Genomic DNA, 27,477 nt, shown 5'->3' with positions numbered 1-27,477 from the left:
AACACCCAAAAAACAAATAATCAAGTCAAAAAGTGGGCAGAAGATATGAAAAGACACTTCTCCAAAGAAGACATACAAATGGCTAACAGACACATGAAAAAATGCTCATCATCATTAGCCATCAGGGAAATTCAAATCAAAACCACACTGAGATACCACCTTACACCAGCTAGAATGGCAAAAATGGATAGGGAAAGAAACAACAAATGTTGGAGAGGTTGTGGAGAAAGGGGAACCCTCTTACACTGTTGGTGGGAATGCAAGTTGGTACAGTCACTTTGGAAAACAGTGTGGAGATTCCTCAAAAATTTAAAAATAGAGCTACCCTATGACCCAGCAATTGCACTCCTGGGTATTTACCCCAAAGACACAGATGTAGTGACAAGAAGGGCCATATGCACCCCAATGTTCATAGCAGCAATGTCCACAATAGTCAAACTGTGGAAAGAGCTGAGATGCCCTTCAACAGATGAATGGATAAAGAAGATGTGGTCCATATATACAATGGAATATTACTCAGCCATCAGAAAGGATGAACACCCAACTTTTACATCCACATGGATGGGACTGGAGGACATTATGCTAAGTGAAATAAGTCAAGCAGAGAAAGTCAATTATCATATGGTTTCACTTATTTGTGGAACATAAGGAATAGCATGGAGGACATTAGGAGAAGGAAGGGAAAAATGAAATGGGGGGAAATTGGAGGGAGAGATGAACCATGAGAGACTATGGACTCTGAGAAACAAACAGGGTTTTAGAGGGGAGGCGGGAGGGGGGGATTGGTTAGCCCGGTGATGCGTATTAAGAGGGCACGTACTGCATGGAGCACTGGGTGTTATACGAAAACAATGGATCATGGATCACCACATCAAAAACTAATGATGTATTGTATGGTGACTAACATAACATAATAAAATTTTTTTTAAAAAGCCATTTTTAAAAAAGATTTTATTTATTTATTTGACAGAGAGAGAGAGCACAAGCAGGGGGAGCAGCAGAGGGAGAGGAAGAAGTAGGCTTTCCGCAGAGCAGGGAGCCCGATGTAGGGCTCAATTCCAGGACCCTGGGATCAAAGGCAAACGCTGAACTGACTGAGCCACCCAGGTGCCCCCTATAAAAGCCATTTTTAAACCCTTAACATTCTTTGGTTTCAAACATTAATACAATCTAGTTCCAGCTTGACTCTTCAGCCCTATTTCTGTGCAGAACCCAATGTTATAGTCAAAATAAATGGCTATTTTTCATTGTGCCTTCTCCCTTCCACACTTTTGCTCATACCATTCCTTCCATTGGGAAGGTTTCTCCTATTCACTCTTTGCTACTCCTACCTACGTCTATTGGAATCCTTCAAGGTCCAGCTCATAGTCTGTCTTCTCCACAAAGGTTCCTTGACCACCACATATAGTATTGATTCTCTTTTGATCACTTATAGCAGCTATTATCTAAATTACTCATGATAGAAATTGTATACCATAGTTATTTCTTTTAGGTCAACTAGAGTTCCTCAAAAAAGAATTAAGCTATATTACTCTGTTCATTCAATCATTTGTTCAAATATTTATTACTCATTCACCAAATATTGTCCACTGTGTACAAAGTGCCTAAGAGATGTTTGCTGAATAAACAAAATTCTAAGTCACTGGGATTTAGTGAATGAGTCAAGAAACTCCAGCTCTTCTTATGTTTGGATTCTTGTAAAAAAGAGAAATTTATTTACCTCTCAGGTCTTAGTTGTGCTCCAGATAGTTAATAATCATCTGTAATATAATAATGATCCTATTACATCAGCTACCTGTTAAATCAATTAATACCAGGTTTTTCAGCCAATTTGGAGTTTAAGTCATACAAACTTGAATGATTCTGTTAATTCTAAAGAAGACTGTAATGCTTCAAGTAGCCACCATTGTTCACAATTCCCACTTAAGGGCAAGACTAGGCAAAGTTATCTTTTGTTTAAACTTCCTGTATTCTCGTTAGATGTCAACGAAGAGAGAAGGTACACATGGAAGGGAATAAGAGCGTTTAGGTCAGTGCTGCTTTCCCCGCAGCATAATTCCAACTGAGAAAGTTACTGCCTCTTGGCTTTTCGTTGGTCAAGCCTCTCCAGTCAGGAGACAAGGGAGGAAGTTGTTAAGGAGAAGAGGATTTTGCAACGGGTGCCTCTACCCTGGACGCAGTGCCACCCATTTTCAAACGAGCGCCGAGTACTGCATTCCTCTTCGGTCTTTCTTTCAGCAGAGGCTTCTATGTGCAGCAAAGTTAACGGATACTAAGATATTGATAATGATACTCATATTCCCAGAGAAGCTACATTTGCTTTATTTCATTCGCGCTTTTCGACTGTCCTGTGAAACCGGCATTATTTCTATTTCACAGAAGAGGGAACTGCTCCTAAGCTACAGAGCCCAGTGAACTACAGGGTCCATGAACTACTCAGCAAGGCGGTAGCTAAGACCACTCCCTCGGGGAGAATGACTGCAGTCACGGGCACTGCCAACACTTCCCCAGCGTGGGGCACTTACAGGTAACCCACCTGCCCTGGATTTCCAGGCAGGTTACCTTCCCGCGCGACTCAGTAAGCCTTACTAGCCGTCATTCACCCGGCTTCCCCAAAGCAGGAAAATCACGCCTATTCCCCGCCAGGCAGCACCGAGCTTACAGGGCGAGGACGCCCATAAGCTGTCACCCCTAGGGTTCTCCACGAATCCGGACTGAGCATGGTGTGGCTGAGTCAGTCTTCCAACGCCGGGCTGAACTCTCACCACAGTAGCTCCCAGCGGCCAGCGGGCCCACGTCTTGGCTCACAGGCCGCTCTAGCCGCGCACGGAGACGGCAATCTCGTTGCTCCCGCTTGACGTCATCGGCGGGCGCCGCAGCGTGGTGGCGGGCACGCGCCTCCGAAAAGATGTCTCCGACGCCGCCGCTCTTCAGTTTGCCCGAAGCGCGGACGCGGTTTACGGTGAGTGGTCGGTGGGAGGGTGGGACCCTAACCCGGCTCGATCTTTTTCCTCCTCTCCCTGAAAATACTCGAATTTTGCCCTGTGGTAAAGCGGGAACTGAGGTGTGTACGCCGCGATGTCGGTTCCCGGCCCCGTCGGGATCTGGGAGGTGGGAAAGACGCATTACTTGCCTCTTCCGTGGGTCCTGTGCTGTCCGCCGCCGTCCTTCTGCCCGCAGGTCTCTGAACCCGGCGTTCTGGGCTCTTTTGTGGCCCGCGTGGAGGACTCATCCGCAGACAACCTCCGGTGCGGTCGAGCTCTTCTGCAGTGCTCGCTTGCCAGACAGGTGTCTCCAAAATTGCTTAAGGGTGAGGGCGCGAGTGGTTTTAGCCCAGAGAACTGGCGCCCGCTCCGCCTCCTTAGCTGCCAGGTGATAGTTCCGGCCGCTTATTCACCACCCTTTAACCCTCGGTGTCTCACTCCTAAGAGATTAACAAGGAGATCCTAAGTAGGAAAAGGCAAACAGAGATCAGCCTGGGAATTGTTGTCGGATGTCATTTTATTCATACACAATGAGGAAGAGTAGTTTGAGCATTTGGGAAACGCCTTACAGAGCGTTTTCATGTTACCTTACTTAACTCTTAGAATAGCACAGTGAAGTAGGCAAAGTTCTGTTAACACTGGTAGATGAGATAGAACTTGAGACCACCCCCCCCCCCCAGAAGTAAGATGATGTACTTCGCTGGTGTTTCTGATTTCAGACCCAGTATTCTTTTTATGTTGCCCATCAGAGCATGAAGAACCCGGTTTTAAGTTGTTTGCCTGTATTTGTTTTTAGCATTTGCGCCAGTATTTCAAGTCATGATTCAACTGCTCAGATATTTAACTGTGCTTACCTACTTCTAGTAACGCCAGAATAAAAAGTTTTCTTGTGTGCACGTTATTTTTTTATCCCATACAATGAGGGTTTGTTTGTTAATCAGGTTTTATGTTGTTTATGTCTTTAGAGTCGTTTTCTTTCTGTAATCCCTGGTACTCTGAAATTCTGCTAAGAGTACCTTTTAGAAATATCCAATATCATATTAGTCCCGGATGGGACCATTTAATTTGAGATCATCTAGTGCAGTGCTTCTTAAGGTTCAGTGTGCAGTGGAATCATTTGGAGATTCTGGTTCAGTAGGTCTGGAATGGAGCCTGAAAGTCTGCATTTCTAACAAGTTCCCAGGTGATGCCACTGTTGCTGTTAGTAATAAGCATCTACAACAGCCCCCTTATTTAAGAGGAAATTGAAGCACAAAGAGATAAGGAGATATGCCCAAGAGTATACTGTCTACTCTTGGCAGAGTCAGGAGTGGACATTTCCAGTGTAAATCAAACTCCTGGGGGTAATGAGATAACTTTCCAAGTGTATGTGAATTTCCACAGAATGAATGACTTTGCAATATTTTTGTCTTTCATATTTTTTTAAGGTTTTATTTTTAAATAATCTCTACATCCAAAGTGGGCTTAAACTTACAATCCCAACATCAAGCATCACATGCTCTACCTACTGAGCCAAAATCCCTTTTTATTGTTTTGGCTTTGAATTATGACTAAGACAATTAACAAGTATTCAGTATTGACTATGTGTCAGGGACTGGGCTGAGCAAACTAGAGAAGGTGGGGCTTGAGATGGGTCTTAAAGAATGGATAGAATTTGCATGAGCCGGTGGGAAGAACGGTGAGTAAATACACTAGAGTGAGCTTGATAGAAAATAATGAAAAAAATAGCTAGACCTTAGTGGAGACTATGTTAGGTGGTTGTGGGAAATAAGGTTGGATAGACTGAGGGAGATAACATTAAGGACCTTGAGAAGGGGCTATGAAATTTTAAAACCAAAGCCTGTAAATAAGGAGCCATTTGGAGATTTAAAAAAAAAAAAAAAAAGGCAGAATACTCTCATGAATGTGATATTTAAAGAAATGGTAGGAGGGAAAGCCTGGAATGAGAAAGTCTAGTTGGCAAGCTCTTGTCAAGTTTAAAGTGATTAGGGTCTGTATCATTTCATGGCATTTGAATAAGAATTACTGATGTAATGACTGACAGGTAATTTTTTCCAAGTATAAGCATTTCCAGTTGGACATAATATTGATGAGTGATGTCTTTCCACATACATGCTATTTTTATTTTTCTAGAAGTCTACCAGAGAGGCCCTGAACAACAAAAATATCAAGCCATTGTTGAGTACCTTCAGCCAATTACCTGGCAGGTAAGGCATTGGTATCCATGAAATACACTTGCCGAGATCTTTATACTTACCTTGAGCTGTTTAAAAAATGCAGGTGTCTTTTGTTTTTAATAGTGAAAATGAAAAAAAATGTACCCTTGATCAAGCTTTCAGAGGTGTTCTAGAAGAAGAAATTGTAAGTATGTTTTTCTTTATTGTTAAAATTTGCTGCTAAATTAATCAATGTTATTTTTTAAATTGCTTTTATTCTCAGAATGGATATTTAAACAAGATTATTTTTTCTATAGTGAGCTTGCTACTTTGTGAAAGCTGACTTGATCATAGTATAGGAGTTATGTAATAGTTAAGGATTTTGACAGCCCAAGTGCAATTTAAGGGTTTGGTTTAACGAATGAGCTCTCCCCAAGTGAATATAAGAAAAGTTGATATGAGATTTTCCTGAGCCAGAACTAGAATTTGAAGGTGGGCCCTCTCACATTGCTCTATAAACAGTGACCCACCTTTGGTAGCATGAAAGGTCTAGCCAAGAATGTTCAGCATGGGAACTGGATTCCATGCCCTCATTTTCCTGTGGCAACCTCATCAGTTAGTATACAAAAATAACCAAAGCCTATCCAACTTAAGTAGAAAAATTTAACCTAAACGTGAAAACTCCGAATTTATTTACCATTAGTGGGGCACCCAAAGGAAGGAAAAACTTTCAGCAGTTTATTCTTGGTCAAGTGAAGGTTGTGTCCCAAGAAGCTAGATCCTTTTTTAATGGCCATAATACAATGTCCTTTCTTTTGAACAGTTCTCTATCAAAACTCATTTTTTTCCTCTTCTTCAGACCTAGTCAGTTACATGTTGTGAGGCATTGGGCAAGTTACTTTGCTTTTCTGAGCCTCAGTTTCCTTTGTAAGAGGGAATATAACATTCTTTCAAGGTTGTATAAAACAACACATAATGAACACTCAAAAAATGCTAGTTTCTATAATGTTATGGAATCTAAGCACTACTTCCTCTATTAAAACCTTCAGACACTTTGATGCACCAGTACAATTAATTCCCCTGGCCCTCCCTTTGCCCTGTGCCATTGATTTGAGTTATGGCCCCAGTGCTTCTGTACTTGATTAGCTTGTAGCCATAATCATGCTAATGTAACCATCTTCCTAAGACCATTGGATTTTAAGTGAATCACCCCCTTATTTACTTGATCTATTTTAACAATTAATGATTCTATTAATATTGTTCATTTTTTGTATTTTCATCTTAAAAAGTAATTTTATTTTCTATAAGAAATATGTTTATCTTAGATTTCTGATACTTTAATGTCAGAGGATATGTTTTTATTGTTAGCAAACTAGTCTGGACTCTGGCCCCTAAATTAAATTGTTTTCTCCTCTGTTGGTAGATAAATCACTCATCATGTGAAAACGTTTTAGCTATTATTTCTCTTGCTATTGGGGGCGTAACTGAAGGTAAGTACAGTGTTGTTTTTCTAAAGTAATCATGGACATGACATGCTTTATTTAAAAGTTATTCTCTCTGTACCTCTCCATCTATTTGATTTTGTTCATTTTTCAAATTCTGCCTACCACCTTTGCCAAGAAGTCGTCCCAATGAAATTAGCTCACACTTCTCGTCTCTAGTATGCAGCACACATTTTGGCACTTTGTTTGTTCTCCAGTTGTTTCATTCATTCAGTAAATATTTATTGAGCATCTACTATGTGCCTGGTACTGAGGTAGGACTAAAAGATTCGGTGGTAAAGAAAACATATCCCTGCCCATAAGGAGCCTAGTGGCTAATGGAGGAAACAGATGTGTACATTTTTTACTGTGGTATAATTACTGTGAAGTGGGAATGAAGTGTAGTTGAAGTGACTCTCTAAACTCTGAAGGAATCAGGAAGGTCTTAGAAGGGAAGCTGTAACAGGAGCTGGGATGTGAGGGATGATGGATTTGTCAGGCAGAAAGAGAAAGGAATACATAGCTATGTAAAGGCAAGTTCAGCCTGGCTAAAGAGTTGCATGGAGCAGAGGGGTGAGAGGATGATGACAATGGTGAGGAAGGAAGTAGGAGAGGTAGCTTAGGGTCATTTGTAAAGGGTTTTGTATACCATGCTAACAGGGAGCTATGAAGGAGGAGTTGGATTGGGAGAGACTGCTGGCAGGAAAACAGGTAGGGGACTGTTAAAATGGGGGCAGTGGCAGTGGGGGCTAGTTTCAAGACTAAAAAAGGCATATAGGAAGTACACAGTGCCTAACACATAGTAGGAGCTCATTAAATATTTGCATAAAGAAACAGTGAAAAACTAGTTCATCAGTACTCTTTAACAAATTTAGTTGAAATACTCATTAATTCAGGTAATTTATGTGAAAAGTTCCTTTTAATCTGCAAAGCATTACTTACATATTTATTTTGATACCTATTCCTACAAAAACCAGAACATTCAAGGTAAAAGTGGTCTGCTAGTTTAGCAGCAAGCTATTCTGTGAACTTAAGCATAATTCATAAATTCTAACTTCACATTTAAACTTTTATACAAGATGTTCATTCATTCAGCATACTTGAATGAGTTCTGCAGCAGAGTGTTCTTGCCCAATTTCTGTCAAACAGCAGTCTGCTTAGTTCATTGATTACCTTGATGTATTACTCTTGTAGACTGGTAATATTTTTAACTCTTGAAGTTGTACAAAGTCTATTTTTAGAACTTTTACTTTATTTGAGAAAGATAAGGACTTACGATAAAAGCTTAGATGCTTTTTTATTTTAATTGGATGGGGAAAAGTCCTGTCCTTCTGGAGAGAGATTATTATTGTATTCTTTATGTGACATGTTTTCAAATTATCCATAAATATGTTTTGTTAAATTCAACTCAGCAGATATTTATTGAGCTTCTGTTTAGTGTCAGACACTTTACCGGTTAAAAAGTACAAAAATGCCTGCCCTTAGAAAGCTCGTAGTCTACATAAAAATAAACAAGCTATGGTAAATGCTATAATTTATTTATACTGTGCTTCAGAAGTATAGATGGGGTGGCCTGTTCAAAGGCATCAGGAGTTTTTTAGATGCACTGATATTTACTGTGTGCTTTGAAAGATGGAGCAGGAATTTGCCACATGATAGAGAGGAGAAAGACTAGGTAGGTAGAAAAAGGCATTGTATACAAAACCATAGAAGTATCAACATAGCAAGGTGCTTGGGAACTGAAGAGAGAGCAAAGACGGCATTCAGAGGCTGGGGCACAGGTTGTGAAAAATGCTGGGAGATCACAGTATAGTCCAGTTCATCAGAATTACCAGTGAATCTCTGTTTTTAAATGAGATTGCAAAACCTTAGCTTAGTTTTACTGAATCAGAATCTTTGGGAGTGGAATCTAGGTAATTCTTAATTTCTATAATTGTGAGTTAACTTATATCAAACTATGTTGCAACTACAGGCAGGGAGTATGCCTCGCAAATCTTTTAGGTGTACAGGGCATATAGTATCTCAGAACCTTAAGTGGTGAGGGACTTCAGCAGTTGTCTAGCCTGGTCTCATCTCTGGTTATCCTGTCCCGCCTCTGTAATGTTCCTGGCAGGTGGTCATCCAGCATCTATGCCGATTGGATGGGGCTTACTGTTTTGATTTCTATTAGATAGTCTTGTCAGGTTTCCCTTGTATTGAGTTAAAATCTGCTTCCTTATGCCACCCACTGGTTCTTGGCAGTTTCCCTCATATCACATTCCAGATGTGATCATACCAGTGCAGAGTAGAGCTGAATATATTACTTTCTTTTTTTGAACATACTAAATTAACTGCAGTGTTTGGGGCTTACAGTGCTCCCTAGATACTTTCTTTGTGTGCAAGGCTTAAAAGGCTACTTTTCTTAAACACTTAACCAAGTGTTACTGTTACCTTAAAATAGAAGGAAGAATGAGCAGGGAGATGAAGGTATGTTTAGCTAGTCCAAATGACCTTTTCTTTAAAAAATGTTTTAATTTATTGCTTTAGTTAAGTAACATTGAATTTTGAAATAAACGACTTTTTACTATACCATTCTCTCCCCTGAAACGATGCTTTTATTTTAAATGTTTAATAGTTGAAATCAGTATAAAACTTTTTTATCTTTTTTGAAGGTAAATCACAAAGATATTTAGCAACATTATGGAACATTTGGAAATGAGCAAAAGGGAAAATACTACTCATTAATTCCTCTACTTTAAAAAACTACCATTCATTTTGGTATATGTTTTTTGTTTCTCTAGTCTTTTTAAAAACTTTTATTGTTGTAACCATAATAACGTACAGTTTTGAATCCTGCCTTTTTCACCTAACATTATATCATAAGCATTTTCCAAGTTATTATAGTCGTCATAACCATCGTTTTTAATTGGCTGCATTATATTCTTTTGAATAGCTTAGTGGTGAAGAAAACAGACTGTGGAGCCAGACTGCCTGGGTTCGTATCCCAGCTCTACCACTTACTGGCTCTATGGCCTTGGGCAAGTTATTGAACTTCTCTGTGTCTCAGTTTTCCCATTCTATAAACTGGAGGTAATATTATCTACCTCATAGGGTTATAAGGATTAAATGTGTTAGTATACATAAAGCACTTAGTGTGCCTGACATATAGTAAATGCTCTAGAAGTGTTATCAAGAATTATCATCATCATTATTATTGAGTGCACATACCAAAAATTACTTAAGTATGTCCCATTTGGGGACTTTTAGGTTGCTTCCATTTCTTGTCTCTTAAAAATTTGTTAGGAGTGACTAAGTATATTGTTAAGATATTCTTCAGAATTATTTTGCATGGGCTATTTTACTGTACAGTTTTTTTTTAAACTTTTAAATTGGCTTGTGCTCCACTTGAAGGTATTTGTACCGCATCTACACCTTTTGTATTATTGGGAGATGTTTTGGATTGTCTTCCTTTGGATCAATGTGACACAATATTCACTTTTGTGGAAAAAAATGTTGCTACTTGGAAATCAGTAAGTGCCTTAGTTTCTTTTTCTGCTAACATTATGTTTCTGTCGATCCAGAGCTCAGAATATAGTTTTGTTTTTTTTTTTTTTGCTTATATTTTAGTACTGCTGACTGCCAAAAAGTTTGTCCTTCTGAGGGAATTGTACTGCTATCTTGAGGGGGCCAAGTAAGAGTCATGGTGTAGAAAAAGTTGAAGTGCAGAATTTGAGTAGTAACAATTAATTTGAAAATGCACACTTTCACATGTTTAAAACAGTTACTTAGTATCATGTTTTGTTATATATGTGAACATATACTTAATTGAAAATGCTATTTGTGGGGGAAATAGTGAAAAGTGGCATAGTAGACTCAGTGCATGTCAGTGTTCTTTAATGTCTTACTTGCTGTGACTTATTGAAGAATGCAACAACTTCTGAACACTAGTGATAATTTCTGTCTTAATTTCAGAACACATTCTATTCTGCTGGGAAAAATTATTTACTACGTATGTGCAATGGTAAGTAATTCAATTGTAAATGATTTTTTTTTTAAAACAAATGTGGCTAGTAAAACAGGTGGTTGAGTTAAACACAAGTGATAAAATTTTAAAAATAGATTAGTATCTTCATTTTTAAATAACATACTCATTTATTAAAACTGATCATTCACTTTAAATTAAACTTCCTGTTCTGGGTATAAACATAAAACCAAAAAAAAAATTCAGTGAAGTTTTTCTTGCCCATGCTAAATTCGTTTTATTCCTCATTTTTTTGATGCTTTTTTGGAATAATAGTTTCTACTCCAATTTTGAGAACTGCTTTAGGGAAATACTCTTGACAGACTGATTAACAAATTTGGGTATAGTTGTAATAAACGTAGAATGATTTCCTATAATCTTCATTTCCATATATTGTTAGATCTCTTGAGAAGATTATCAAAATCCCAGAATACAGTCTTCTGTGGACGAATTCAACTCTTTTTGGCCAGGCTTTTCCCTTTATCTGAGAAATCAGGTAAGTTTTTATACATTAAATAAATGCTTTGAAGGAAAATATTTTTCAGTTTTTAATGGATTAGAAGTTGCTCTGATGATAACAAGAAAAATGGCTCTATGGCCTTGGGCAAGTTATTTAACTTCTCTGTGTCTCAGTTTTCCCATTCCATAAACTGGAGGTAATATTATCTACCTCATAGGGTTATAAGGATTAAATGTGTTAGTATATGTAAAGCACTTAATGTGCCGGACATATAGTAAATGCTCTAGAAGTGTTACCAAGAATTATCATCATCATTATTATTGAGTTCTATAAAGTTGAAAGCATAGAAAATTGTCGCTTTATTTTCTTTTATTGGTTAATAGTTATACTGTTGCTAATGTATAATACAGGTAACCCTTAAAGTCATTGATTTTTTTTTTTGGAAGTATAGTTGACATATATTAGTTTCAGATGTACAACATAGTAATTTGATAGTTGGTTCTTTAAGTTCCAAGCTTATTAATAATAAAAATGTGTAGTTGAATCACACATATGTAGATATGAACTATCATGCCTGTATTTCATTTTATAATGTAGGCCAATTTTTCTGCTTCCATTTTCTCCCTCACAGTCACTACTGTTTAGGCACATTTATTTCCTTTCATTGCTTTTACCATTTTTTATTGTGAAATACAACATTCATATAGAAAAGTGCATAAAAGTAGACTGTAATTCCGAATTAAATCCTTGTGTAACCACTGTCGAACTTCAGAAATGGAATATAACCAGTTCTCCAGAGCCCTCCACATTCTGTTCACATATGCCAGATTTTAATACTAACTCTTTCCTTCAGTCTTCTTTCCTTAATATCAGGCTAATATACCACCTACTTCATATGTTGTCGTGAGGATTAAATGAATCAAAATACATGAATAGCTTACAACAGTGCCTGCATGTAGTGAGACCCATAGTATATGATGGCTGTGGTTTCTGTGTGTTTTCTTTTTTGTCATACTAGATCTGTGGGGTTTTTTCTTTCCTACTTAATGTGATCAAGATTAATTTAGATTTCTAAGTTATTTACTGCTTGAATTTCTGACCCTCTAGTTGTGAAAAATTTCCCCTTTAGACTTTTCTTTAGTGCAGGTCTATGTTTTGTCTGAAAATCTTTATTCTTGAAGAATGATTTCAATAGGTAAAAGATTCTAGGTTGGCACTAGGTAGAGGATTTCATCATGTGTGAGATAATCATTACTCTGCCTTCTGTCTTCCATTGTTCTCTAGACAACACAAGTATCAGTCTAACTTCTTTGAAGATAATCTAGATTTTTTTTTCTCTCTTTGCTCTTAAGATTTTTTTCTTTGTTTTGGGTTTTTGGTTGTTTTTTTTTTTTCCAGTTGTACTATGATGTATCTTACTGTGGATTTCTTTATCATGTTTGAGATTTGTGGGAATCTTAAATCTGTGGATTAGTGTCTTTCATCCAGTTTGTAAAAATTTTAGCCATTATTTCGTCAAATATTGTGTATACCTCTTTCTTTTCTTTCTGGAACTCTGGTAAACATTATGATACCTTGTCCCTGTGTCCTCTGTCTCTTATTCTTTCTGTGTTTTCATCTGTTTATCTCTAGCTGTCGCATTCTGAATAATTTCTTCAGAATAGTTTTCCAGTTCACTATCTTTCTTAAGCTATGAATGATCAGCTGCTAAATGAGTTTTTAATTTTAGTTTTTATTGTTATTACTGTATTGTATTTTTCACTTGTTGAAGGTCTTTTTTAAGTGTGCTATGTCACTTTCTAGTTTCTTATTCCCTGCTCATGTTTTCAAACTTGTGCTTTAGTTTTTTAACCAGGATAAGCATTGTTATGGATCTGATCATTCCAGTACCTTAAGTCTTTGTGGGTTTGTTTCTACTGTTCCTCAGGATGTCTTATCTGTTTGTGTATCTGGCTAGTTTGGGGTGTTATATTTGAGAAAATATTGAGGGATTAGTTTTGAGGCCTAGGATAGATACTTTTCTCCAGATAGAGTTTTCATTGCTCCTGCCTGGCACCTATAGAAGGTGGCTATCACCAGTCCGGGGTTACCTTAATTCAGCCCAGTTTAAGGCCTGTTATTCCTTCGAACATTGAGAAGACTTGGCGCTGAACTATAATTTGGTTTATTTTAATCTGAGGGTTATAGCCCTATAGGTTCTCAGCCTTGAAGATGGTTGGGGTGGGATTTATTAGATTCCCCACCTTTTGGGGGCCCAGATTTACTTTATAATTCTAGCTTCAGGAAGCTACGAAAAGGCTAGCTCAATTTTACAACTGATTCTTCTGTTTGGCAGATGTACTCAAGACAGAAGTGGCTTTAAGTATTGATGATGCATTGCTTATCTTACTTGCCTTCTGCATGTTTGCCACATATCCCTTACTTTCTTGTCAGCTCTTTACTGTTTTAAAAAAAAAAACCATTTTTTTACTTCATTGCCTAGAACAGCACTGTGAACATGGTTTATACCCTGTATATATCATTGCCTAATCTAAGGTCACAAAGATTTATTCTTGTGTTTTCTTATAAGAGATTTAGCTCTGTGGTCCATTTTGAGTTAATTTTTGTGTATGGTGTGAGGTGGGAGTCCAGTTTCATTCTTTTGTGTGTTAATACCCAGCTGTCCCTGCATCATTTGTTGAAAAAACTATTCTTTCCCCATTGAATTGGCATCTTACCTTGATGCCTTCAAAATACCAGGGTCAGTGGAACCTTAGGGTGTTGGCACTAACTCTTCCCTCTGTAAACCTTTTTGTTCTTTTTTTGTCATAACTACTGACTTTTGCTGTTAGTCTCAATTTTACTTCCTTAGGGAGGCTCTCTTTCAGCATCTAATCTAAACCTGCTACCCACAGTCACCATTATCACCATCTGATTTCAAATCTCTTCTTAGCATTTAACACCATCTGGCATTTTCAGTATGTTTGTGTTGTTTACTTCTTTGTTCTCTGTGCCTAGAACAATGCGAGACACCTAGTTGCCATTTAAATCTGTGATAAATGAAGACTGTGTTTTGTGAAACAAATGTGCCCCCTCCTAATTACTAATTTGTAGTTTCTTTTCTGGAAGTTGTAGAAGACTTAAGAACAAGGTTTCAATTCTCAGCCTTTTTTTTTTTTTCCCTTGTTATCTCCAGCTTCCACTCTCATCCTTTTCTTTTCTCTCTTTTTTTTTTTTACATTGTATAATCCAAATGTGGTTGTGATATGGCCTTCTTATAAAATGTAGCTGGATTTGGAATGTTAATTTTTTTTTAAGGATATGTGAATTTCAGGAAAGAGAGTGGCCTGTAAATTTCCTTCCCTATAATGATCTTGTTAGACTTTTATAGCAAATTAAACTACTTTCATAAGGGGCATCTGGGTGGCTCCGTCGTTAAGCGTCTGCCTTCGGCTCAGGTCATGATCCCAGGGTCCTGGGATCGAGCCCCACATTGGGCTTCCTGCTCGGCGGGGAGCCTGCTTCTCCCTCTCCCAATCCCCCTGCTTGTGTTCCCTCTCTCAGTGTCTCTCTCTCTCTGTCAAATAAATAAATAAAATCTTTAAAATAAAATAAAATAAACTACTTTCATAAAATGAATTGAAAGTTTTCACATTTTTCTTCTTTTCTGGAAGAGTTGGAGTAATTGTTATTCTTTCTTTCTTGAATGTTTGGTAGAATTTACGAGTGAAACAGCCACAATAAAGTTTTGTGGCTATGGATTTGATTTATGCAACAGATTTGGAACTATTCACACTTTTCATTTTTTCTTGAGACAGTTTTGATAACTTTTTGCCCTGGGAATTTGAATGTTGTCTAAAATTTCAAATGTAATTTATAGCTTTTTTTTCCTTTCTATTTTTTTTTTAATTGAAGTATAATTAACATAGTGTTTTGTTAGTTTCAAGTGTATGATATAATGATTCAGGAATTCTGTTACTCAGTGCTCATCAAGATAAGTGTACTCTTAATCCCCTTTATTTGTAGATCTCATCATTTTTTAGAGAACATTTTAGACCTCTTTTTCAATGTACAGCATTACTAAATTGGCGAGACATAGAGAAACCATTTTTTTCCTTCTCTTATTGACTGGTTGAAAAACTAATAACGTTGCTAAAGGTAGCTTTAGACGTTATATATCTTCTATAAATGATGTTTTTAAATTTAATTTCTAAATTATAAAAATAATATAACCTATTTCAGAAAATTCGGAAAATGAAGGAAAAAAGCTATTTATGATTAATCCTACCACCCTAACGTAAGCTAGGTTGGCATTTTGGGATATTTTCTTATACTATCTTTTTAAAATATTTGTAGATGCTTGACATTCACTAGGGTATATCCCAAGACTTTCAAAAAGCCATTTCAGCATGTAATTTAGCTTGTGGTGAAGTATGACTGAAATTTTTGATGTAATTATGGTGTGTGCTATATTGAATAATAAATAGGGAGTAGACAAACATATTTTAAGTAGTCAGTGCTAAATGGGCAACCAGATTCATTCACTAGCTTAATGACTTGATCTAGCATAGTTTTTGTCACTTTAACTTTTTGTTCTGAAATATCTTTAGACTTAAAGAAGAGTTGCAAAGATAATAGCAAGAGTACCTGAATAGCCCTCACCTAATGTTAGCCTTTTACATGATCACGGTGCAGTTACCAAAACTAAGAAATCAACATTGGTGGTACAGCACTGTTAACTATAGACTTTATTTGGATTTTTACCAGTTTTATGTTTTTCTTTTTTCTGTTTAGGGATCCCACATTGCATTTAGTTGCTACATTGCTTTACTCTCCCCAGTTTCAGTCTTTGTTTTTTTCATGACTTTGACACTTTTAAAGAGTACTGATCAGGTATTTTGCAGAATGCCCTTCAGTTTGTCTGATTTTTTTCATAATTAGATGGAAGGTGTGGGTTTGGGGGAAGACTACAGAGGTGCTGGGCCCTTCTTGGTGCATCATTTCAACATGATATTGATATGTCTTATTGGTGGTGTTATCCTCCTTGATCACCATATTTTTCTGTTGCTAAGTTACTATTTTTACATTTGTAATTAATATTTGAAGGGAAATACTTTGAGGCTTTGCAAATACTCTTTTTCTCCTTAGACCTTTGCCCACTAATTTTAGCATTCATCTGAATTTTGCCTATAGCAATAATTTTTAGATTGCCTTGGTGGTGGTTTTCTATTTCTCTTATGCCTTCTATATGTATTACTTGGGATTCTTCAAAAGCAAAAGTTGTCTCCTCTCATTTACTTACTTATTAATTCAGTCATCTGTTTCAGTGTGAATTTGTAGATATTTTATTCTCTGGGTTATAGTCCCATAGTATAATTATTTAGTTTCTCGCTCAAATTGTTCTAGTTTTGCCCATTGGGAGCTCTTTCATGTTTTCCTGGTATGAGAAGAGAGTCTGGGGTTATCTTTTGTTTTCTCTACCCCACCCCTAGAATCACCCACTTCTCCAGAGAGCCTGATTCCTTTTATTTAAGAATGGTATTTAGAAGCCAATATCTGGGCCCCAGATCTGCTAATTACTAGTGGAGTATTACTCCTTCTGGGTTCTGTTGGTGGACAGAGCTGGGAAACATGTATATGTATACTAACCCATGTATGCATATACATCTTTATTTACTTCTGTATCTGCCTATGTATGTGTTTTTAAATGACCAACAACAAGAACCATGATTTCATACTGATACTTCTGAGTTTAATCCAGCACCAGTATTCCTGCTCATTTGTAAGTTCTTTCTTTGACAGTGAGAAAGCTCTCATTAGCTAAAGTGTATTTACTGTATATGTTGTTATGCAACATACACGGTATTGATTATATGTATATACAACATATACAATATTGATAAATACAATTTTTATTTGTGCTTCAGTGAAATTATAAATTACTATGTATTGCACTCTGAAATTATTCTAGACTATTCATTAATAACAAGGACAACTATATTTGTTATAATGTATGTAGAATTCTGGATACTCTAAAGACACCTTAAAGAATGACTTTTAGAAAGGATTTGAAAATCAAGTGTGGTGGTATTTCTGACTTGATCTTTTGTTTAATTATGGATTTATCATTTTATACATTTTGGTTATATGACAACAAAGTTATAGTCTTAAGCTTAGTTGTTTGGTGGAATTGCTTTGAAAATCTTTTTTTTCTTCTTCTATTTAATAGGTCTTAACTTGCAGAGTCAATTTAATCTGGAAAACGTCACTGTTTTCAATACCAATGAGCAGGAAAGCACCCTGGGTCAGAAGGTGAGGCTGATAAGAAATCTAACCTTATAAACGAAAACTTCTATCTAATCATATTTATAAGTGTATTACTAAGATAACTCCTGTGGATGGGTCTTCTAAGTCACCGAAAAATTTAAAAGCCTTTGTTTCTAACTTATAGAAATAATGTGTGTTCTGTGTAGAAAATGCACACAAAATAGAAATATTTAAAATAGAAAGTACAACTACCCCATAATCTAAGGCCCCAAAGATAACTACTCTTAGCATGGTCTATCTGTCTTTACAGGACTTACTGTGTGTGTAGTTTTATTCCAAAAATGAGGTCATACAATACATATTGTTCTGAAATTCACTTTCTTCTTTTAACAGTATAAAATGGATGCATTTCTGTATCAGTACATTTAGATCTTAGTGTTTTAATGGTTCATGTTAAGTTTTCTAAGTGGATATTTATCATAATCCTGTCAGTGGGCATTTAGATAATTTCTAATAGTGAAAAATGGTTAACAGCATTACAATGAATAGTACTGTATATATCATTGCTAAATTATGCAGGTGTTTCCTTAGGATAAATTCCAATAAATGAAATTGTGTCAAACTGTGTGTGTATATCAGATTTTGATAGCTGTTGACCAGTTACTTTTCAAAAAGGTTGTACTCATTTATATCATCACCAGTGGCACTTGGAGAATGCCTGCCCATTTTCCCACAGCATCACGCCAACCCTGGGAATTACCAATTTTTAAAAATTTTTGCTTAATTGATAGATACTTGAAAAGTAAATCTTTGTTTTGACTTACATCCTTGGTTATTAGTGAAGTTGAGGGACCTACAATATGTTTATTGGAATTTATTTTTCTTTCTGCCAGTTAGAAGCAATGAGGAAAAAAATTACCTATTCAAGCCATTTGCCCATTTTACTTTTGCAATGTCTTTTTCTTACTGATGTGTAGAAGCTCATATTGAATATTATTAATTCATTGCCTACCTGTTTGTTGATTTTTTTTTTTCTCGGTTTATAGCTTTTCTTATAACTTTATTTATGGTGTCTTTGCTGTATAGAACTTTTAAATTTGGATATAATATTAATGTTTGTTGGTCTTTTGTTTAGTTGTTTCTGGTCTTGTGTCATGCTAAAGGCTTCCACTCCAGAAGAATATATAAGTCCTTTTGTTTTCTTTTGATGCTTTTATGGTTTATTTTTTCTTTTAAATCTTTAATCCAGCATGAATGTTGGTATATGGAATAGGTTGAGTTATAATTTATTTTTTCCAAATAGTGAGCCAGTTATCTCAGAACCATTTGTTAAATAATCCATATTTGCCCACTGATTTTTTAAAAGAACGTCAACTTTATAATCAACTTTATTTTTAAAGATTATTTATGGTATATCCAGAAGACAGTACAGAGTTGGCAAATTTCTGGACATTCAATACTTGTTCTTCATTTAGGAACAAGTTATGAAGTTTTAAAAATTATCAATTAGATATAACTAATATCTCACTGTAAATTAGATTATCTTATATAATTTGTTCCTTTAAATGTAATTATTATCAATTTGGAAATGATGTTGACTTAAGATTTTTAAAAATTTTGTCTTTCACCGATACATATCTTTTGGTACTTCTTGGACTATTTCATGTAAACTTGTTATTTTGAATTTCTCACTATAGAGCTAGACACTCAGCGAATCCTGAAGTGTTCCCCAATAATAAGAGTTCTCTGCTGGGTTGGGGAGAATTTCTTTTTTTTTTTTTTTTTTTTTTAAAGATTTTATTTATTTATTTGAGAGAGAGAGAGCACATGAGAGGGGGGAGGGTCAGAGGGAGAAGCAGGCTCCCTGCTGAGCAGGGAGCCCGATGCGGGACTCGATCCAGGGACTCCAGGATCATGACCTGAGCCGAAGGCAGTCGCTTAACCAACTGAGCCACCCAGGCGCCCATTGGGGAGAATTTCTATGGTCAAATTAAAGTTGGGGACAAAACTACTTAAGTATACTTTGAGTTATTTACTGCAATTCTTAGAGTTCTTAATATACTAATGATCTTCTCGGTTCTCTAAAAGGTCATTGTAATATATTTCTAAAATATATTTTGCTGTAGACCCTTTGTTCCCATAGAGAATCTACAGAACATGTTTGGAGAAATACTGATTTAAAACTTTCTACTATATCTTCATGACTATCTTATATCTTTGTCATATTGCTCTTGAGGTCTCAGATCCTTGTCACATAGAATTGCCATTGCCTTAAAGATTAACTGTAGGTCTAGACAGAAGTGCAACTAGATTTCTCTAACAGTGTTTGTCTAGTTATGTGTGAATGATATCATTCCAGCGTGTCTTCTGCCTGACAACTGCTTTGTGACAGACTGTACATTTTTTTAAATTTAGCACACTGAGGATAGAGAAGAAGGAATGGATGTAGAAGAAGGTGAAATGGGAGATGATGAAGCTCCAACAACTTGGTGAGTTTTAGAAGTTCAGAGTTCGTGATTTACAAAACTGGTACCTTAATGACTTATCAAGTACTAGTATCAGCATATACACAAAGGAAGGAAATTATGCTTAGAGATTTCTTTTATTTGTATCTTTTATGTATATTACTTAAAATTATAAATCCTAAATCACTAATAGGCTCTGTTAGTTGGTTTCTAAATTACATGCAGACAGTTCATTATTTACATGGCCTACTTTATGCATATTCCTAACATTTGGAAAGCCAACCATAGGCAACCTAGGCACTCCTCCCCTTTTTCCTTGCATTTAACTTTGTGGACCCAGTGCCTCTGGATAATGGGAGCTGAGTTTTTAATGAAGTAGGAGGAATAAGTAACCGCCTTTCCTTCTTCTCCCCTTCCCACTCCCATCTCCTGTTTCCTATTTCATCTGCTAACTCTGTGCTTTCTTTTCAAATAATTTCTTCCTGATGCTGATTAGAAGCAATGAGGAAGAGAAAAAGGGAGCTATGAAGGAAAATTTTCACTTCCAGGTGTCTGAGGTGACAGAAGTTACCATCCGTTGCAATTGAATTTCTGGAGGATCAAGAAGAGTTTCCAGGGGTGCCTGGGTGGCTCAGATGGGTTGAGCATCTGCCTTCGGCTCAGGTCATGATCCCAGAGTCCTGGGATCAAGCCCTGCATCGGGCTCCCTGCTCAGCAGGAAGCCTGCTTCTCCCTCTCTCACTCCCCCTGCTTGTGTTCCCTCTCTCGCTGTGTCTCTCTCTGTCAAATAAATAAATAAAATCTTTAAAAAAGAAGAAGAAGAAGAGTTTCTAGTATCTGCACAGGGAGACACATTCCTGGCATCCCAGATTTCAGACCAAACACGTATCTCCAAAGAAGCATTGAGAGTAGTGTGGCTCCAGGCTGAATTCCAGTCCTAGTCATGTAACCTTAAGCAAGTTACCTAACTTCCCTGCAACTCAGTTTCAGTGTCCTTAAAATGTAGTAATGCCACCTACCTGCTTGTTGAGATTATTAAATGAGATGCTGCTTGGACATGGTCTGTTAAGGTACAACGTAGTTATCCTTATTGTTACCATAGTTGTTGATGTTACATATAGTGATATATGGAAAGCGCTAGAACAGTGTTTATTCAGTAGCTATTATTATTAGCTATAGATCTGTGTTTTGGGTTTGGTTTTATTTTAAGACCTATTTGTTCATGTACATTATGGATAGAATATACTTTTGGTGTCTGGCCTGAGCAGCATAAAGGACCAAGGTAGTAGGCTCCAACATAACAGGTCACCTGAAATATAAAAAGAGCCCCCAAAGACAAACTGCCCAGTGCAGTTTTGTCTAGTTAGACTTTGCTGAAGCCTTTATAGATATGTCAGCCCCATTAATTGTTCGTAAGCTAGTCCCAATTGCAGAAAAATCACTTAAACAGGATTCAGCACTCAGCTGTCTCTCAGTCTGTCACAATCATTATATTTTCTCTTTTTTTTTGTCCTTTTTTTTGTTGAAATGAAGTTGACATACAATATTACATTAGTTTCAGGTATACAACATAGTGATTCAACATTGTACACATTCGGAAGTGATTACCAGGATAAGTCTAGCTACCGTCTGTCAATCATACGATTACAATATTGTATTTTTGACAGTATTCCCTATGCTATACTTTACATTCGAGTGACTTACTTATTTTAAAACTGCAAGTTTTACCTTTTAATCCCCTTCACTATTTTTTGAATGGAGACAGAGATTGGGAAATTACTTTGTGACCAACTGTATCACCAGATTGTCTTAGGCACTGTAATTTACAAAGAGCACATTACCCATGTATCTACAGTATGAAGCCCATTTCAGATTTGGCTCAACTACACCAGTAAAAAAATTTTGTATTAAAAAAAAAATTCCAATGTAATGTTCTATAAAATCACTAATTCAGCATTTAAAAAAATATGTCGGGGCACCTGGGTGGCTCGGTTGTTAAGCGTCTGCCTTCGACTCAGGTCATGATCCCGGAGTCCTGGGATCGAGCCCCGCATCGGGCTCCCTGCTCAGCGGGAAGCCTGCTTCTCCCTCTCCCACTCCTCCCTGCTTGTGTTCCCTCTCTTGCTGTCTCTCTCTCTGTCAAAAAATAAAATCTTAGAAAAAAAAAAAAATATGTCAAGTTGCAGAACATCTTGGTTAAAATAGTTACAAAACATCCTATTTTTAGACAGTAACTCTCATCTTAATTTGTTATGGTTTGCATATATAATAAGTAATCACATTTGCTTTGTGTGGATAAATACAGAATCCAGATGTATCTGTGGAAAGGTGAAGTTAGAAGGCAAATTGCAGTGGGTCAGAACATTAAAGGAGGGTAAAGAAGTGGTGACATTGAGTGTAGACTGCTCTTTCAAGATGTTTAGACGTGAAGGAAAAGCCATGGAGGCACAGCATGGATTGGAACTTTCAGAGGAGAGGATTTTTTTAAATGTTAGTGCCTCAACTATAAAAGTTTGCTATTAACTTCCTGTTCCTATATTAATACTACTTTAAAATTTCCTCTGTGAAGCACCTCAAATAAATACTAGGCCAACTAAAAATAAAAGGAGATCAGAAGCTTTTACAAGTAGGAGATGATAATTAACACCTTAGATTATTGTTAGTATCAAGCATTAAATTAAGATGTGAGTTTTCTGGCAACTGAGACAGTAATGGAACATATAATGGTTACGTAATTCTCATTATCTGATTAGAGGTAGTGTCCCATTTCTTAACAGGCAAACTTTCCTTGTACTGCATTTCAGGAGGTGTTTATTATATTCTTATATGTGGTAACTGAGTAACATTGTGTGTGTGTGTGCATATAACTATATATATATAAAACTATATAAAATCTTCGAAAGCAGTTTTGTTTCAAAAACATTAAGTGTACGGAACTACACATATATCAGTTACAGTATTATTTCATGGGTGTAAATCATTTTATATGTGGCTTTTTCTTTTTCCAATTTACTTGCACATTTTGGAAAATATTCCTTTTGTGGCTTTGGTTTTTTGGTGTGTGTGGCTTTTTTTTTTTTTTTTAACTTGATCTGTAGAAAACCCAGACTTATAATCTTATTATAAATCAATGAAATCGCTTCAGTTATAGAAAATAGTTTATATCAGTTGATGTCCAGATCATTGTTTTCCTGTTTTCGGAGTTGTTACTAGGAAAGAGTGTAGAAAGAGTGAAAGTTAACATGCCCATTAGATTCTTTCAAATACTGCTGGTTCTTGATAAAACTTTTGGCAGGAGCTGGATTTTGGTCATTTAAAAGTTGTCAGTATTCTTCATTATTGATTTGAAACAAGATCCACATGTTTCAAATACTAGAAATTGCTCTAGCAAAGTTAGCGTTCTTTTATCAAAATTAGCTAGCTTGCTTAATTATTTACCTTTATACGTAATTCAAAGTGACTGTAATCTGAGTAAGTACCTAAGCATAATTTCAAGCCTCTTTTGTAAAATAAAGTGCATGCACTCTGTGCCTGCTATTTCCTTGCAGACCAAGGGCTTTTTCAATTATTGTCAAGTTCACAGCTTTGTTACAAACAGTTAACAGTTGTCAGAAGTGTGAATGTAAGATAAGTGATCTGTTACTATGTGTTTGGGTGTATGTGGTTTTTTAAAATTGATATGGCAATTAATATAAATTTAATAAAATTCTTTGAATAGGTATTTTATGATACCACTTGTAGTGTGTAATCTTAACCATATGTGAATTAGAGTCATACACTGAGAATGTTCATCAAATGTGCTTCCATATGTTATACTAAACTACTTTTCCCTTTGTCATTCTTAACTAATGCCTTTTCAAACATTTTTGTAGAAAACTGATTTTTACACTAGCAAAGTATTTTTTGCTTTTCTACTCTAACCTTCCTTTATATAAAGTAAAGCATTTTTCAGAGTTTTAAACATTACCCTCCCCCCTCAAAAAAACTTAAAAAGTACATGACAAAAATCATACTCATTTTACTTTACTATAATCCTTTAAAATGCATTATGATATGGCCCCCAATACTCCTTAGTCATTAAAGTAGTTTTAAATATATCCATCTCAAAGATGAAGAGTGGAAGATTACTTACTTCCTATTATTGACCAGAATAGAGAAGGTAAGACTCTTAATATCATAGTGATCGTTAAACCCCCTTCCTGTTTCCCACATGAAATTACAGTCTTCCTTGGATGATGTTTAGAAAAAAATGCTAACTGTAATCCATAGATTCAGTTTATTAAGGTTTATTTAGAAAGAATAGAAGGTAGTACACAATTGTGTTTACAAATAAAATTAATTTTACAGAGGTGATGTTGAAAATTTTTGTGGATATTTGAAGATATGAAATAGTCAATACCTAAAGCATTTTTGATAATGGCTGTTTTGAATGATACAGAAGATTTTGTTAAAAACAAAAATCTTTTGGGTAAAAAAGTCTGAAATGTTTAACTTTTAAAATTAAAACGTAATATAATTTTGGTAAATTTACAAATTAAAAGAACGTATTGACACTGCAGATTTGTAACAGTGAAATTGCAAGTTGAATTAGTAGTGCTGTAATAAAGACACTAAAGAAAAGGCTTATTTTTATAATACTGAGTTGATATGTATTTTACATATTTGTGTCACGCTGTGGCTTTTAGCATAGGTTCCAGGTGACATTAGCTTAAACAATGTGGAAGTTGATTTCTTCTTTATGGAAAAGTCTGGAGACAGGCAGTTCAGAGCTGGGAGATTGTCTAGGGACCTATGTTCCTCCTAACTTCTTGTCCCACCATCTCTTAGTGTTTGCTTTTTCTTTGTATAGTCCATGTGGCTCATCATCATACCTGCATTCTGGCCAGCAGAAAGGGAAAAAGGAAAATGGTAAAATATGGCCCAAAATTTGCACATATGACTTCTACTCCCAACCAGCCAGAATTTAACTACGGGGCCACACCTAGCTGCAAGAGAGGTTGAGAAACAGTCTTTAATTCTGAATAATCATGTATTGGGCCACAATTCAGGGGTTCTACCACTCTAGATAAAGTGGGTCTTGTTAGGGTCTATGAATCCCCTGAAATTGTTTATAAAAGTTTGTATAAGTATGAATATGCACTTCTGTGGGGAAAGGAGCTATAGCTTTCGTCAGCTTCTTAAAGGGGTGTATAACTTAAGAAAAGTTAGGAGCACTTAGATATTTCTAAAAGAACTTAAGTGATTTCTTTAACATAACATTTATTTTATTAGCTCCATTCCGATTGATTACAACCTGTATCGAAAATTCTGGTCACTTCAGGATTACTTCAGGAACCCTGTGCAATGCTATGAGAAGATTTCATGGAAAACTTTTCTTAAGGTGAGTTGCCAATCATAGACTACCCAAAACCCAATATTTTACAGTTAATGGCAGAGGCAAAACTTGACTCTTATCCAGCATGCTTTTTATTATATAATTTTACCTCGTACATTTTTATGCCTATTTCATAATGTTAAACCACTGATTTTGTGGAGTAGTTTATAAATGACTTAGGGATTTAAAAGTTCATAATTACAGCCTTGGGTTTTTTGTTTGTCTCTACATAGTATTGTCAACATGAATTGATGAATTTTTGTCGAATATATTGTCTTGTCTTTGCACAAAGTTATTTCAAGTATCCTGTTAGAACGAGGGTTGCAAACTAATGGCCATGGGCCAAATCCAGACTTTGCCTGTTTTTGTAGAGAGTTATATTGGCACACACCCATGCTAATACTTGTAGCTGTTTGTGTGCTGTAATGGCAGACTTGAGTAGTGTAACTGAGACCATATGAGCCATATAGCCTATGAAAATTAATAGAAGGAAACCTCATTTAAAATGGAATTAGGAGTGGGGCGCCTGGGTGGCTCAGTTGTTAAGCGGCTGCCTTCAGCTCAGGTCATGATCCCAGGGTCCTGGGATCGAGCGCTGCATCTGGCTCTCTGCTCAGCAAGAAGCCTGCTTCTCCCTCTCCCACTCTCCCTGCTTGTGTTCCCCTCTTGCTGTCTCTCTCTCTGTCAAATAAATAAATAAAATCTTTAAAAAATAAAATAAAATGGAATCAGGAAGCCAGCAGGGAGACTCTCACATTCAGCACTAGTTGTCATTTGCAGAGCCAGCTGGAAGAGATAGACCTTGCCAGTCAAAGTACTTTACTATCCCAACAGAAGAAAGGAAGATTTCTTCCTCTCCCAGCAACAGCCCAGCCAATGAGAGGCAGTCACAGCTCAGCCAATGAGAAGCCACCATACTTGGAACTCCCAGTTTACTCCAATGGACTTTTAGTTTATAACAGTCCCTCCTAACTCCTCCTTTCCTCTATAAAAGAGCAGTCGTCTTTGTTTTCCCGGACCTGCAGCTTGCTTGTCCAAGATTACAATTCTTAGCTATTCCGAAATAAACACATTTTTTTTTTGCTGGTGAAATAACTGGCGGTTTAATTTTATTTTAAGAGATTTATTTTAGAGAGAGGGGGAACACAAGCAGGAGAGGCAGAGGGAAAGGAAGAAAGAATCTCAAGCAGACTCCACCCTGAGCACAGAGCCTGAGATGGGACTCGATATCAGGACCTTGAGATCATGACCTGAGCTGAAACCAAGAGCCAGATGCTTAAGACTGTACCACCCAGGCGCCCCTGGTAGTTTTATTTTTAAGGTTAACAAGCTTATGGGCACCCTGGCAGGCTCAGTCAGTAGAGCATGCTACTCTTGATCTCAGGGTTGTAAGTGCAAGTCCCACTTGGGGTGTAGAGATTACTTAAAAATAAAATCTTAAAAAAAAAAATAAAGTTTAACATACTATCAGGAAAAAAAAACTGGGTAGTTCTTGTTTTATAAGAATTCTCTTTATTTCTTTTACTTGGCTACTTAAATATCAGTTGTCCTTTTTGGTTGTAGTCAAAATCCAAGGTAAATAGGTAGCTCTTAAAAGTAGCACGGTATGTGTTCAAATTAAGTGATGAGTGAGAAATCATCCAGAATTGTTCCCCAACTGGGGGAACAAATCCGATAGGATTTGACATCATTGTTTTATTTGGTCACAACGTTTAGCACAAGAAATGCTTGAGCATTTTCCACAGCTGATTAAACATCTAATTTCACTGGTAAATTTCTGTGTACTTTCGAAGCATTACTTTCTCTGTTTGCCGCTTACACAAACTGCATAAGAAATTACCTTTTTTCAGGAGTAGAGAGTTTATTCCTTCTTTGACAATACCATGAACTCTTCATATCAAGTAGTTTTAATCCCATTTTGCCATCATAGTTTTTTCTTGTTTAATGTGCTTTACAGTGTGCATACGTGGTTAACTATGAGTAAATTCTAGGTATTTTGATATAGAAAGGCACTAAAAAAATTATTGGGCAACAATGCCAAATAAAACTAATTGGTATTTCTACTTTGCAGTATTCTGAAGAAGTTCTAGCTGTTTTTAAGAGTTATAAATTAGATGACACTCAGGCCTCCAGGAAAAAGATGGAAGAATTAAAAACAGGAGGAGAACATGTATATTTTGCAAAATTTTTAACAAGTGAAAAGGTATAAATTTTTCTTTTTTACTAAGCATAATAAATAGTGGTGTTTTTTTTTGTATTTAACTGATATTTTTAAGTTAAGTTTCATAGAAATGTTTATTTTTGGTTAAAG

The 27,477-nt window shown here is 36.3% G+C and overlaps 1 protein-coding gene across 1 annotated transcript in view; it reads left to right on the top strand.

Moving 5' to 3' along the window:
• Positions 1–2,822: 2,822 nt before the first annotated feature.
• The window catches only part of THOC1 (THO complex 1), a 56,303-nt gene continuing 31,648 nt past the window's right edge, over positions 2,823–27,477 (top strand). The window contains exons 1-11 of the mRNA XM_021686045.2: positions 2,823–2,962; positions 5,118–5,191; positions 5,285–5,345; positions 6,564–6,630; positions 10,012–10,130; positions 10,573–10,621; positions 11,022–11,117; positions 17,290–17,372; positions 19,743–19,816; positions 25,064–25,172; positions 27,238–27,369. Of these exons, the coding sequence (XP_021541720.1) occupies positions 2,909–2,962; positions 5,118–5,191; positions 5,285–5,345; positions 6,564–6,630; positions 10,012–10,130; positions 10,573–10,621; positions 11,022–11,117; positions 17,290–17,372; positions 19,743–19,816; positions 25,064–25,172; positions 27,238–27,369 (918 nt within the window). The 5' untranslated portion in view covers positions 2,823–2,908. The remainder of the gene's footprint in view (positions 2,963–5,117; positions 5,192–5,284; positions 5,346–6,563; positions 6,631–10,011; positions 10,131–10,572; positions 10,622–11,021; positions 11,118–17,289; positions 17,373–19,742; positions 19,817–25,063; positions 25,173–27,237; positions 27,370–27,477) is intronic.

The sequence above is a fragment of the Neomonachus schauinslandi genome, chromosome 14 (assembly GCF_002201575.2).
Source record: "Neomonachus schauinslandi chromosome 14, ASM220157v2, whole genome shotgun sequence".
Lineage (NCBI taxonomy): Eukaryota > Metazoa > Chordata > Mammalia > Carnivora > Phocidae > Neomonachus > Neomonachus schauinslandi.
The sequence above is the reverse complement of the archived record's forward strand: the minus strand, read 5'-3'. Positions and strand labels throughout refer to the sequence as shown.